Below are 14,417 nucleotides of genomic sequence, written 5' to 3'. Positions count from 1 at the left end.
AGGAAAAAAAAGTGGAAAATCTGAGGATGGAGGAAAATGTGGAACTAGCAAGAAAAGGATGAGGAACATAATGAAATGACAGAAGATTCTTCCCTGGGAGGGTGGGGCGGCCCTGACACAGATTCCCAGAGAAGCTGTGGCTGCTCCATCCTTGGAAGTGCCAAGGCCAGGCTGGACAGAGCTTGGAACAACCTGGGACAGTGGAAGGTGTCCCAGCCCATGGCAGGGGGTGGAATGGGATGAAATTTAATCTTCCTTCGACCCCAAACCATTCTGAGGTTCTGTGATTCCATGATAAAACAAAAGGAAAGACCAGAGATCTGTGGAAGGCAATAAAGAAGAAAAAAAACCAAAAAAAAAAACAAACTGATGAAATAAGATCACAAGAGCAAACCAGTCATGCAATGTTGCTGTCTAAAGCATCCTCTGGTTTTTCCTTCCAGGAAGAATTGACTTTTTTGGGGAAGTTTTCCCCAAAGCTGAGAGCCCTCTGATGTAGGGGACACTTCATCCCGAAATTAATACACACAATCCTAGGACAGTTCTTTGGGCAACAAAAATCCTGAGAGGAACCAAACTCCTGGGCCAGTTTTTTTTATCTCAGTTGCATTACTGGAAATCCAAAGTAATTCCATGGATTTCAAAGGTGTTGCTCTGGATTTGCAGTTTAGGGATGATCTGCACTGGGTCCTGTGAGGGAATCTTGAGAGTTATTGAAGCAAATGGCAACATCAGCTGGAAAACAACCTCAGCAGGGATGAAATGTCCACACAATTGGTTATCAACCATCTGGTTACCAAATCAGGGGGACCTGAGTGTTTAAGTGGAGCCTCCTGTGTCCATACTCAGAGGCCTGAGCAGGATATTTTATAAATGTTGAGTAGCTGTCATTTCCACATGAGAGCTCTGTGGAACTCAGAACTTCCTGAAGTGTCATCATGCTCAGATACATTTTTTTGCTTTGTGTTTCAGAGCTGGGTGAACAGTGGGAAAGTGTTCCATGAGTATTTATTTGGATCCTGGCTCAGGCACACTTCTGTGCCTGAGTGAAGGAGGTTTGAGGAGTGTTCTTGGATCCCCCAGCTCAGCATTAGGGACAAACAAACTGTTTGGAGAGCAGAAGTAATGCTCCCATGTCACTTTAAAAAAAGGCTTTTTCCTGATTTTTTTAATTTTTTAACCAATCTCTGTCCATGCAGAGATTCCCACTTCAAATCTTCACCTGGACATGGATGGATCCAAAGGGCAGAGCAGAATTAAAACACAACATTTTCACACATGATGAGACAGAACACATCTGGAGGTGATTCCTCAGGTTTATTCCCTGGAATTTTTTCCTTGGGTCAGTTTTAAGGGCTGTGTTTAACCCAAAGAAGAACAGCAACCAGCTAATGACCATCATGTTCCTTCTACCTTGATCTTTTTCTATTTTATCCTGCCCTCCCCAGAACTAATCTCTCAGTTAAACTGAACTCTTTGAGAGCTTCCTGAAGAGAAGGAATTCCATCCTGTTCCCTGTAAATCCTGTGCTCACTTAAACCACCATTACTAAGGTCATTATCACATTCATGCACCTGACATTTAATGTGCCTGTGACACTTCCAGAATGCTGTAATAATCAAGATCACAAAATTCAAAAATATGGACTAGGAGCTCTTCAGAAGGATGGGAGAAAACATTTGCAGGTGATGGGAAGGGGTTTAACCTCTGTGCTGGCATCAGGACACATTCCCTGCTTTTCCCTGGCACTGGGATAACCCAGGACCCACAGGAGAGCTGTGCCCAGCTGGAGGCCAGGTCACACAGGGTGGGACCCCTCAAACAACAGCTCAGCCCTTTCAATCTTCGTTTTCTGAATCTGCCCTGGAGATTGAGAATTCATCTGCCTAAGAACATGAAAATGGATGTCTACACAAATCCAGCGTGTTTTTACATTAATGGCAGGCTGAACAGGGCAAGCCACACAAAGCAGGAAATGTTTTATTTACAACCCACTCTTGGAGTCAAATCCATTTGATATTTACATTAGTTTATTACAGGGCAATTTCTAGCATTAGTTTAAATGTGCAATATAAACTTTGCATTCCCAGTGCAATAAAGCACACGGCTCCTTCAGTGACCCCCACGACCTCCCAGATGAAAAAATGATTGCAAAACACAAAGTCTGGTTTCATCCTGCTGCTCCTACTTCTAAATCCAAATACAGGATCAGCTGTATTTGCAACAGTCAAAGGGCCAAGTGAAATGCCTGGCCTTTATCAAGTGAAGACAATAAATGCAGAATTGAAAGATATTAAAAAAAAAAAAAATCTTGCCTTTCTCAGCATTAATAAAAATAAGCACCACGTGCTGCATTCCTGGGGAACAGGAATAATAGCAGGATGCACTCAGCATGGGATGGGGGCACTTCTCTGCCTCAGGGAATGCACATCCCCAAAAGTGTCCAAGGTCAGGGCTTGGAGCAACCTGGGGTGGTGGGAGGTGTCCCTGCCATGGCAGAGGTGGAATGAAATGAGCTTTAAGGAATCCACCACCAGCCTGGGAAGCCCCTCCCAACATCTAATCATCTTTTTCACAAATAAATTCTTCCTGATGTCCAAACTAAACCTCCCTCAAGCTGCACCTCTCCTCCTGTCCCTGTTCCCTGGGAGAAATCCAGACCCCCCTGGCTGTCCCCTCCTGTCAGGGAGTTGTGCAGAGCCACAAGGTTCCCCCTGAGCCTCCTTTTCTCCAGCTGAGCCCCTTCCCAGCTCCCTCAGCCTCTCCTGGAGCTCCAGCCCCTTCCCCAGCTCTGTTCCCTGCCCTGGATGCTCCAGCTGCTCCATGTCCTTGTCCCAGAGCTGTCCCCAGCCTGGAGGTGTCCCAGCACAGGGGACAGGCACTGCCCTGTCCCTGCTGCCACCCAGAGCTGGCACAGCCCAGGTGCCTTTGGCCTCTTGCACATCTGGGCACACCTGGGCTCACCTGGGCTCACCTGGGCACATCTGGGCACACCTGGGCACAGCTGGGCACAGCTGGGCTCACCTGGGCTCACCTGAGCACACCTGGGCTCACCTGGGCACATCTGGGCACATCTGGGCACACCTGGGCACAGCTGGGCACACCTGGGCACACCTGGGCTCACCTGGGCACATCTGGGCACATCTGGGCACACCTGGGCACACCTGGCTCATGTCACCTTCACCCCCAGGGCCTTTCCCAGCCCCTGTGCCCCAGCCTGGAGCTGCTGTCTCAGTGCAGCATCATCCCCCAGCACTCCCTGTGCCCACCCACCATCCCCAGTCCTTCACCCAGCCCAGAGGGAACCTGCCCAGCCCCTGGGCTGCTGGATTTTCCAAACAAACCCCATGGGAAACGCTGTCAAAGGCTTTGCTGAAGTGCAGGTAGACACATGCACAAGTTCACCCTAAGTTCATGCCATTAATGCTTTTATCTTGCTGCCACTGTCATCAAGAAATGGATTAGGATTAGTTTTGAGAGATGTTCCTGCTGTGAGGTGCCTGAATTTTATCAGAGTGGCAAAGCCAAATTTTCTGCAGTTACAGTGACAGGGAAAGAGTTCTGCTCACACAAAACCTCCTCATCCACAGCCCAGTGCAGCTTTCTCCAAGAGGGCTGAACATACAAAGGGTGTCTCTGCAGCACAGAAAAGTGATTACAGACCAAAGAATGGCTCAGCTTATCAGATCAGCTTTGCTTGTCTCCACAAGAGCCACCACCATCAATCAGGAATCAAGTCCTTGCCATTCACAGCAGAGTGAAGCAGAGATAATTTGACACATAAAGCCCTGAATTAGACATAATTTGAAGAGGAGTAAGCAGGTGTTATTTTTTTATTGACTATTGTATTGCTTTAATAAAAACAATCTCATTTTAAAAGAGCTATTTAACTTCTCCCAGCCAAAAATCACATGAAAAAAAAAAAAAAAAAAAACATCTCTCAGGCAAAGCCTGCTCTGAATTCACACAGCACATCAGATAAAAACACAGATAATTTCTGAATTCCTGCCACCAGGCATTCCTTCATGGAATTAACCACTCAGAACTGCAGATCCCAGAGGTCTGTAAACAGCCCTTCCTCCAGCTTTGACAAACCCAATCCTGAACACTCCTTGCAGGTTGCTGCTCCAAAGCTTTTGGAATGCTTTAGGAAACTCCAGCTTTTCAACTTTTTTTTCCCCAATACCCAATATACAGCTCTTATTTTTGCACCTGAGAGTTTTGCTGGTTTGTTCCCACATCACAGAAAGCCAAAGGAAGTTTCCCAGTGTCTGTGCTGCAGAAATTGTTGCATCTTCTACAGCCCAGTGCTAATTCATTGCCTCCCTTATTCCATGGAATGAATCCATCCAAAATCACTGCAGGGAGAGCTGGGGGTGCTCACCTGGAGAGGAGAAGGATCCAGGGAGAGCTCAGAGCCCCTTGCAGAGCCTGAAGGGGCTCCAGGAGAGCTGGAGAGGGACTGGGGACAAGGGATGGAGGGACAGGACACAGGGAATGGCTTCAAACTGGAAAAAGGGAGATTTGGGTGGGATTTTGGGAAGGAATTGTCCCCTGGGAGGGTGGGCTGAAGTTGCCCAGAGAAGCTGTTAATAAACCAAGCATTATCTCCTAGTGCTGGTAAAGTCATTAAAGTGCTTTAAAATATAAAGAAAGAGGTAAAATAAATTAGCCAGATGTTAGTGCTAGTGTGGAAGTACAAAATAAGGGTCTGTTCCATTAAATTCTTTCAGTGTTGGGCAGGAATTAAAATAAAAATATTTTAATGGACCCTTCTTAAAATATCTATGGATCTGGGATTATTTCCATTCTTCTCATCCTCACTGATTTGAAGGTAAAAATGTGAAGGGAAGGGGACACTCAAAAAGTGGGATCTCAGTATTTTAGTGCTGAATCTTTGATTTGTTTATTTAGGAATAGGAAGGTGCTGGAAATTTTGGTGGCAATAGCCACGACTCAATAAAAATTCCCAGGCTGGTTTGGAGAAAGAACTGCTCAAAAGACTTTCCCATGATGTTTTGTTTTTGGCAGCATGTTGTGTTTTCAACTTGGGTCGTGATTTTGGATAACAAAGTTTGGTTTAACACCCAAATCAGAGACTGCTGAAGTTTGGTTGTGTTTCTTTATGTTCCACATTGGAATCATGGCCCTGGCACAGGGTGCCCAGAGGAGCTGTGGCTGCTCCTGGATCCCTGGAAGTGTCCAAGGCCAGGTTGGATGAGGTTTGGAGCAACCTGGGACAGTGGAAATGTCCCTGCCCATGGCAGGGGATGGAACTGGATGATTTTTATTCTCCTTTCCAACCCAAACCATTCTGGGATTCCATGAAGGGGAGGCACTCAGTGTATTCTTGGAGCCTTAAAACCCTGTGCTAGTGTTTGACAAAACACCTGCAAGGTCTGATTCTGAAAAAAAATGAATACAAACTTCTTCCCACCCAGATTTCACTCTCTGGATTACAACTGCCTTGATAATTCATTTGAAAACCAAACCCAGCCGAGCAACTGTCTTGAAAATTGAGTAACCTCAGGTTCACCTGTATTAAAAAACCTCAGCTTCAGGCAAAACTGCTCATTCAGAGTGATTTCACCCAGGCCTGGCCCTCATTTGATGATTTTTGTGATTACCCTTCCATTGTTCCTTCAGCAGCAGCACTGCTGTACTGCAGACTCTGCCACCAGTCACTGACTCCTGCACTCAGCAGCTCCAGCCCCACAGCTTGATGAGAATTCAGTGCTCTGCTGCAGCTTCTCAGCTCTCAGAGCAGCTGCAGGAACCAGCCACAAGTCCCACAACTTCAAAGATGTGACCTGGCAGGATACCTGGGCTCGGGGCACACTCACAGCCTGGTCATAAATCTGATTACTGTCACCTAAAATTGAGTCCCAGCATCACTGAGGTTGAAAAGCACTCTGAGATCATCAAATCTGAGCATCCCCCAGCACTGCCAAGGCCACCACTGATCCACACCCACACAGCTTTTAAATCTCCCCAGGAATGGGGAATCCACCTGACCTGGGAAACCCATTCCAGTGCTTGCTCGCCCTTTCTGTGCAGAATTTTTCCCTAATTTCCAATCTAGACCACAATTTGGCCCAGCCTGAGGCTGTTCCCTCTCCTCCTGTCCCTGTTCCCTGGAGCAGTCCCTGACCCCCCTGGCTGTCCCCTCCTGTCAGGAGTTGTGCAGAGCCACAAGGTTCCCCCTGAGCCTCCTTTTCTCCAGGCTGAGCCCCTTTCCAGCTCCCTCAGCCTCTCCTGGTGCTCCAGCCCCTTCCCCAGCTCTGTTCCCTGCCCTGGATACCAGGAGCCAGTTGGAAAAAAACCCAAACCTCATCTAGCAAACCCATTTTCTGGTTGAAGGCCATTTCTAGGGCTCTTTCAGGCTCTCAGTTCAAACCACATCTAAGAGCACATGCACAATTATTCAGTGAACAAAAAAATAAATGACATTTTGATTTTATTTTCCTTTCTTTGCAGTGCCAGGAAAGTCTGGACTCACCCATGCACACTGCAGTTATTGTAATATTTGTTAGTCCTTCCTCCCTTGCTGAGGGCACCACTGCTTACCACAGAAAAATTGTGCCATTCCCACATTTTTATCCATGATTATCTGGCATGTGTCACTGCCAGAAAAGCTTGATATTTATTTTAAATTGCTGCAATAATAAGGAAAGTGGCTGTATTACATTTACATTAAAATAATGGCATGCACAGCATTTAATCTGAAAAGGGATTCCTGAACAAATTGTTTGCTCAGTGTGTTTCCCACACAACCATTCCACTGCTCCTGCAAAAACCCAGTAGATAATATTGGAGATATTGTTGTTAATAATACATGGGAAACACACATCCCTAAGGAATTTCTCTGCATATTTGCTGGGTTTCCTTAGCTGGCAACACCATCCCTTCCTTCCCCACTTCAGTGCAAAAACAAACTCTACATGTGCTCACTTACAGTTGTGCCTAATTATATAAATGTACTAATTACACACACTTTTCAAAGTAGGTAAATTTTAAATGGTGCCATTAAGGAAATCTATTTGATGATGGAAATGTCTGTAATATCATATTGCAGTCTCACACATGGCAATTTTGCTCTCATGTCAGTATTTATTTAATGACAAATAACAGCAGAGGATAATAGAGTTGGGAAAGCAAATTAAAGCTGTAAGATTTGCAGGGTGATGTTGGTCAGCAGATGCTAAAAGAAAGGAATAAAAGGAATTTGGAAAAGCAGTGGATCTGATAAATATCTTCCAAAACCACCAGGTAAACACCTGCAAGTCTGACTTATCCCCATCAGAAAAAAAACATAAGTCATTGAGAATTTCATTTACACACACAGTTATCAGATCTGGAAATCACTTACCTGCACTTCTGAGCACCTCTTTGCACTCAAAATAATTCCAATTTAAAGTAGGAACCAGCCCTAGGGGCTCACCCAATCATACCCACACTGGCAAAAAAACCCAAACTGCTGCCTTTTGGGATCTTCTGTCTGATGTAAAAAGTGTTTTTTACTTGTAACATCAAATATACACCAAAACTCCTGTTTTTTAACATAACACCAGTGAGATGATTGTATAATTAAATATAATGAACACTGATTTTCTTTTAGTATTACTTAAGTTTACTGCCCTGATGTCCCAGGTGAGTGGATTTTTTTCGTATAAATAATAATAATTTAATACTTTTCTGTATTTTGCATTGACAAGAGCACTGGGCACAGCAGTACAACAACACTGCAGGATACTAATCCCTCTGCCTTTACTTAAATAATAACATGGCAGGGAAGAGACAGAATCCATTTTCCCAGAAAACAGGGGCAAATTCTGTGTAAGAAAGGGAATTGGTCCATGTTCTCTCACACAAATCCTTGTGTCACAACAATTACTCTCAGTAAGTCAGGGGCTGTCACATCTCATCCAAGAAGTTTCTGGAAAGGATTCATAGAAGCATCAGGTGGGTGATCCTGAGTTACCCAGCTCAATCATCCATCAGCAATGCTCAGGAACTCTTGGATCTGGGATTTTGGGTACCCCCTTAAGGGTCTGGGGTGCAGAGAAGCTTGAATAGCTTTAAGATCACAGATTTCTCTTTCTGGTGCAACCACATTAAATAAATCTGTAGAAGAGACTCAAAATACCTCTGCTTGAACTATTTTTCTTTATGCATGCTTATAAAATGACTCACACCCACAAAAAAAAAATTCCTAAAAGTTGGAATTTAAAGCAACTATGATGCAAGTTTAGTATTGGACCTAGGTTACAATGTGAAGATAAAAGTCTGTATTCAGGTGGGGCAGTGATTCTTATCTCTGTGGGAGATATCCTCTGCTAATGGGCCATCTTTAAACCAGCTGGGCAATCATCTTTATCTTTCCACAGCCCATCCTCCCTCCAGGAGATATCTCCTGTTCATGGCCAGTGAGTCCCAGGGCATGACTGATAAAATTCCATCATCCCACTGGGAGATGCTCCAGCCAGGGGAGGAGCCAAGCCTTTCCTACCCAGAGAAAAACTGAGATTTGGAACAGCAGAGCAGCCTTTGCCACTGGATTCCAGAGGGTCAAAGAGCTACCAAACCTTTCTGTGGGATCACTACTTCAACAACACCACTTCATGCTACCACCACCCTAGCTAGTGGGGTGTCAGGCTGTATTCTGAAAATGTCAGTGTTTTTTTTTCTTTTGTACTACTGCATGTATTTTTTTTTTCTCCTTTTTCCTATTAAATTGTATTTCTGACTTGGAATCTCTCACTGGTTTTACTTTCAAACCAGTACGAGAGTGCAGAGCACAGGGAGTGATTTTGTGTTGGCTGCTGACACCTTTGACCTTGTGCCCACAGCTGAAGCAGTTCCACCCCCCTGCCCAGTGTTACCTTCTGATATTCCTCCTTGGATCTCAGGGCAGCTTCCATCTGCTCCTGGGAGAAGGTGTAGATGGCAGAGCGATACTGAGTGCCCACGTCGTTCCCCTGGCGCATCCCTGGGGCACAGAACACAGGGGATCAGCTTCCCTCCCTCCCTGCAGGCTGGAGGAGCTCAGAACACCCCCATTCCACAGAATCCCACTGTGGGCTGTGTAATGGTGGAGGTGTTTTGCACCACTTAATTACTGGTTTGTCTGGAGTCTCTTCTGTCTTCATTTAGAGCCAGGATTATAAAATGCACGAAGGAAATGGATTTTCTTGTGTTTGGGCTTGGTTGTTTATAAATCTTATCAAAAGTATAGAAAGTTTAGCAACACCTCTAGGAAACAGCTAGAAGTGAGCAAAATGGAGAGGGATCCAGCTGCTACAAGGTGTCTCAAAGTTAAACATCCCAATGGAGAAATAAAACCTATATTATTTATACTGTTAACCCAATTCCCGTGACCCTCAGTGTGACACTAAACTTTTAAATTCCAGAAACTACTGCCTGAAACCATGGAGAAGAAGGAAGATGAGCACAGAAAGAGGCACCACCCAAAATCCTACATCTTGTCCCATACCTATTACTATATTATAAAAACATCAAATTTAAAAACCTTCACCATGTGGAAGCACACACTTCTATTTAACTACACACCTGTGATTTTAACTCCATCACTCAAATTTGGAAGCCTTCTCCAAGGCCTCAGGTCAAAAGCAGTGTTCTCCTGGGGGTCAGTGCCAGAAAGCACAGAAAGCTCAAAAACTCAGGTTTGTGGGATCCAACAGGGTTGGGTTGGGAGAAACCTTAAAGCTCATCTCGTCCAACCCCCTGCCATGGGACACCTCCCACTAAATTCAGGATGTTACATCCAGCTGGATTAGCACAGATTCTTCCAGGCACACTCAGCAGGTAGTTTTAGGAAGTCCAAGTCCAAGTTTAGGAAGTCCAAGTCATTGAATCCTGAAGGGATTCAATGCTGATATCTCCTTCTAAATGTCACAAAAATGAAATATGATCATTTTACGGTTTTGTTCCATCACACGATAGTCAAACACAGATGTCAAACCTTAAATAACTAATCTGCAATCACTGTAATCAAGGAACTCTTAAAAAATTTGCTTTGAACCATGCAAATGGTTACCAAAAAATGTTGGTTTTATCAAGTGCTTTTAATCTTTCTTGTGCTGTGGGAATACAACTTAAGGGGAGAAAGGTACAAAATATTTCTGGAGAAAAATACTTATTTTTGGGACAGGATGCCCAGAGAGCTTGTGGACTCCCCACCACTGGAGATGTTCAAGGCCAGGCTGCATGGGCAATTTTGGCACCAGGATTTGGTGATATTTCTGCTGATCTGTGTAACCCTTTAAAAAGACTTGATGTATGAAGTTGTTCGTGTACAAATTTGCAACATATGGGATGGATTCTCCCTACAAAGCTACAAAACACTGGGCCAAAGCATAAAGGTTACAACTGTCCCCTCAGGGGATCAGATCTGGTTTGGCACTGCAATCGTGGGAATGCTTCCCATTCTCATCCCATTCCCATTCCCATTCCCATTCCCATTCCCATTCCCATTCCCATTCCCATTCCCATCCCTTTCTCATTCCCATTCCCATTCAATTCCCATTCCTATTCCTATTCCTATTCCTATTCCTATTCCTATTCCTATTCCTATTCCTATTCCTATTCCTATTCCCATTCCCATTCCCATCACTTTCTCATTCCCATTCCCATTCCCATTCCCATTCCCATTCAATTCCCATTCCTATTCCTATTCCTATTCCTATTCCTATTCCTATTCCTATTCCTATTCCTATTCCCATTCCCATTCCCATTCCCATCACTTTCTCATTCCCATTCCATTCCCATTCCTTTTCTCATTCCCATCCCCTTCTCATTCCCATTTCCATTCCCATTCCCATTTCTATCCTCATTCTCATTCTCATTCTCATTCTCATTCTCATTCTCATTCTCATTCTCATTCTCATTCTCATTCTCATTCTCATTCTCATTCCCATTCCCATCCCCTTCTCATTCTCATCCCATCCCATCCCCATCCCCATCCCCATCCCCATCCCCATCCCCATCCCCATCCCCATCCCCATCCCCATCCCCATCCCCATTCCCTTCTCATTCTCATCCCATCCCATCCCATCCCATCCCATCCCATCCCATCCCATCCCATCCCATCCCATCCCATCCCATCCCATCCCATCCCATCCCATCCCATTCCCATTCCCATTCCCATTCCCATTCCTATTCCCAGTCCTAGTCCCATTTCCATTCCCATTCTCATTCCCATCCCCTTCTCATTCCCACTCCCATCCCATTCTCATTCCCATTCCCATCTCATTCCCATTCCCATTCCCATTCCCTTTCCCATTCTCTCCTGCCACCTTTGCTTGGATCATTCTCTAAGGTCAAACAACATCCTCAGAGCAGTTTTATCACCAGGAATTATCTGGACATGCACTTTTCAGCTGCATTGGCAGCTTTGTTATCACTGCCTTTCCCCCTTTGCTCCCAATTTTGTGTTGAAGATCACAACTTTACACTTTGCTGGAATAAAATGTGTTAATTTTAACTTTGTCTGGTGGTGTGGATGAACTTGGGGGAGTGAAAAAGTTGGAGTTTGTTAAGCAGAGTCCTCCCAAAAAGCTGCAACCCAAGACAAACTGGAATTCATCAGGATTGGTGTTCTGATTGCCACCAGGCTGCAGGAGCCCCTCTGAGGATTCCCATCAACTCTCAGGATTGTGGAGATGAAATGGAAAAGGAAAATGATGTCCTGATACCCGCTGACAAAGGGCAGAGGTGGAGGGAAAAGATGCCACCAACTCACAACTCCTCATTAAATCATGGATTTATCCCTCTTGGACTGCCCAAGGCAACAAAAAATGATTTTAAGGGAAATACAATAAACAAACAAAAACTGCTTGAAATATTTATGAACAGCAAGACACAAAAATATTTTAAAATATGCATTAGGACAACAACTCCATCTGATGACCAACAGTTACATGAAAGAATCTGATTCCAAACCATCTTATGGAGTTTTCTGACTATTTTAGTTATTTTTCAGTTGTTAAAATGTATTATTACAATTTAGAAAAAAAAAAACAGTGTTCTTCACCAATAGTTAATAATGTCAAGTGCCACCAGAGGATGTTTTGCTCATTCCTTTGGAAGTTTTTCCAGGGTGGCAGGGAGCTCTGCTAAAGCCAGTTTAGGATAAAATGAAGACAGGCCAGGAAAGCTTTAGTTTTGCCAGGATTTGTTAATGCTGATTGATGTTTGAGCTTAAGCATTTAACATTCTACAAATCTATTTATTGCTTAACAAACTGTTTAACAACCAGCTAGGGAGGAGATTACAAAAATCTCTCTAAATGGGGGATCACTACAGAGGGTGCTGGTTTCCAGCATGAATTTAGGAGTGTAAATTTGGTATGAGCTCACGTGCTCTGAGTGAAAAAAATCAGATTATTTAATAGCTGCATGTGCCACCATGACACAGTATCAGGGAGCCAGGCAGCTTGATTAATTTATTGAAGAGAAAGTTAAAAGAAGAACTGGCTCTAAATTAAAAATACATTTCTAGAGGAAAAAAAAAGAAACAAAAAACCAGAGAAATGAGGCTCATCAGTCTTGCCAAATACACCACCTAAGTCCCTAAGACTATGAGATAACAATAAATTCCCTGTGTACAGACATGGCCCAGTGCCACTTTTGCTGTTGTTATTTTCAGTGAACCTCACATGGAGAAACATCTCAGGGGTCCATCCCTGATTTTTTAAACACTCTGGCAAGTCTGATGTGCTGAGATTCACAACTCAACAAGTAGCAAACAGGAACAAGAAATTCAATTTACTAAACTTGTGGGTGGATGATTGAGCTTAATGGTCTTGTCTTCTAAAAAAAAATAAAATAAAATTTACTGACTGAAAAACAACCTCTACTTGGCTCTTTAAAAAAACTCCACCATGTAATTAAACTCTGAACTGGGAGGAAGAACAATTCCTACAGTACATCAGCTGAACATCAGAGCAACTGGATTTTCTTGGGAAATGCTGGTTGTGTCTACAACTCTTCCGTGAGATGTCTCAAAGCTATTTTCTGTGCCAAACCTGCCAGTTTAGGGATAATTTTTAGGGTAGCTCCAAGAAATCAATCCTTTCCTCAAGGATAATAGGGAAATCTGTCAGTAGGACCTGAATCTCCCTTTCTTTCAGGACTGAGATGACAAATAAACTTCTTAAAGTGGGTAGGAAAATTTATTAACCCTGAGGAAGCAAAGAATCACCAAGGGTGGAAAAGGTCTCTGAGATCAAGTCAAATTATTCCCCAGCAGTGCCAAGGCCACCACTGCTCCATGTCCCCAAGTGCCACATCCACATGGATTTTAAATCCCTCCAGGGATGGAGACTCCAGCACTGCCAGGGCTGGACAATCCTTTCCATGAAATAATTGTTCTCATCCAGATCTACTTTAATAAAATCAGTGGGGCAAGACAGAGACTGGAAAAGGCAAATCCTGTGTCCCTGACCAGGTGATCAGGAACACATCCAGGAACAAAGACATCCAGGGTAACAGCCTGGCACTCACTGGGAAAACAAAGAAAATCGGCTGATCTGCTGGGAACAGCCAGAAAACCTCCTGTCAAAGAGATGCTTTGATAGAGAGGCTGATTTCAGAACAGAGAGAAAAGCAGAGAATTTGCACCTCTCTGGCAAAAGACAAAAAATATGTGAGGTTTGGATATGGATGTGTGGTGCCAAAGTATAAAAAGTCCAAAATCCCAGATCCTGTGTGATCCTCTTGTCTCTGGAGAACCAGGGTAGATGAGGACATCTGGAGCTCCAGATGTGTTGAGATGTTGGGCATGGATCATATTCAGGAATTTCCCTCTGGCTGTGGTCAGCTCAGCCCTGACCACTGTGGAGAATATAAAACACCCTCACTGTGCCAGCAGAGCCCAGAGCACCAATTAACCACAAAAAGCCCTCAAGAGCTCAGCCCTGCTTTACATGAAATGGAAATTGGTGGCTGGAGAGAACAGGGAGCTGTGATGGGCTCCCAGATCCTGCCATGGAATATACACACACTGCCACTGGGAAAGCTGCTCCTTGCCAAAGTGCAGATAACAGGCAAAGAAATGGCTCTAAAAATCCCTTTTGTACCAGCACTTTGGTATCTTCTGATGCACCTGGGTAGGAATGACTTAGTTTTGGTCTCCTTCACATTCCTTGGCATCAGAGCAATAAATGCTGGCTCTCCTTTGGTTTGAGTGACTGGAATATGAATCCCCATCCTTGGAAGGGCCCAAGGCCAGGCTGGACAAGACTTGGAGCAACCTGGAACACTGGAAAGTGTTTCTGCCCAAAGGCAGGGGGTGGAATGAGATGATCTTTAATCTCCCTTCTAACCCAAACCATTCTGTGATTCTCTGATCAATAAAAAAAAAAAAAAAAAAAAAATCAGATTTCCCAGTACTGGTTT

At 44.2% G+C, this 14,417-nt stretch overlaps 1 protein-coding gene across 1 annotated transcript in view; it reads right to left on the bottom strand.

Moving 5' to 3' along the window:
- The window catches only part of MSRA (methionine sulfoxide reductase A), a 233,088-nt gene that overhangs the window by 73,619 nt on the left and 145,052 nt on the right, over nt 1-14,417 (bottom strand). Inside the window, exon 5 of the mRNA XM_056487367.1 lies at nt 8,883-8,989. Coding sequence (XP_056343342.1) covers nt 8,883-8,989 — 107 coding nt within the window. The remainder of the gene's footprint in view (nt 1-8,882; nt 8,990-14,417) is intronic.

Source organism: Oenanthe melanoleuca, chromosome 3, assembly GCF_029582105.1.
Source record: "Oenanthe melanoleuca isolate GR-GAL-2019-014 chromosome 3, OMel1.0, whole genome shotgun sequence".
NCBI lineage: Eukaryota > Metazoa > Chordata > Aves > Passeriformes > Muscicapidae > Oenanthe > Oenanthe melanoleuca.
Note: the sequence above shows the minus strand (reverse complement) of the source record. Positions and strands in the feature narration are given on the sequence as shown.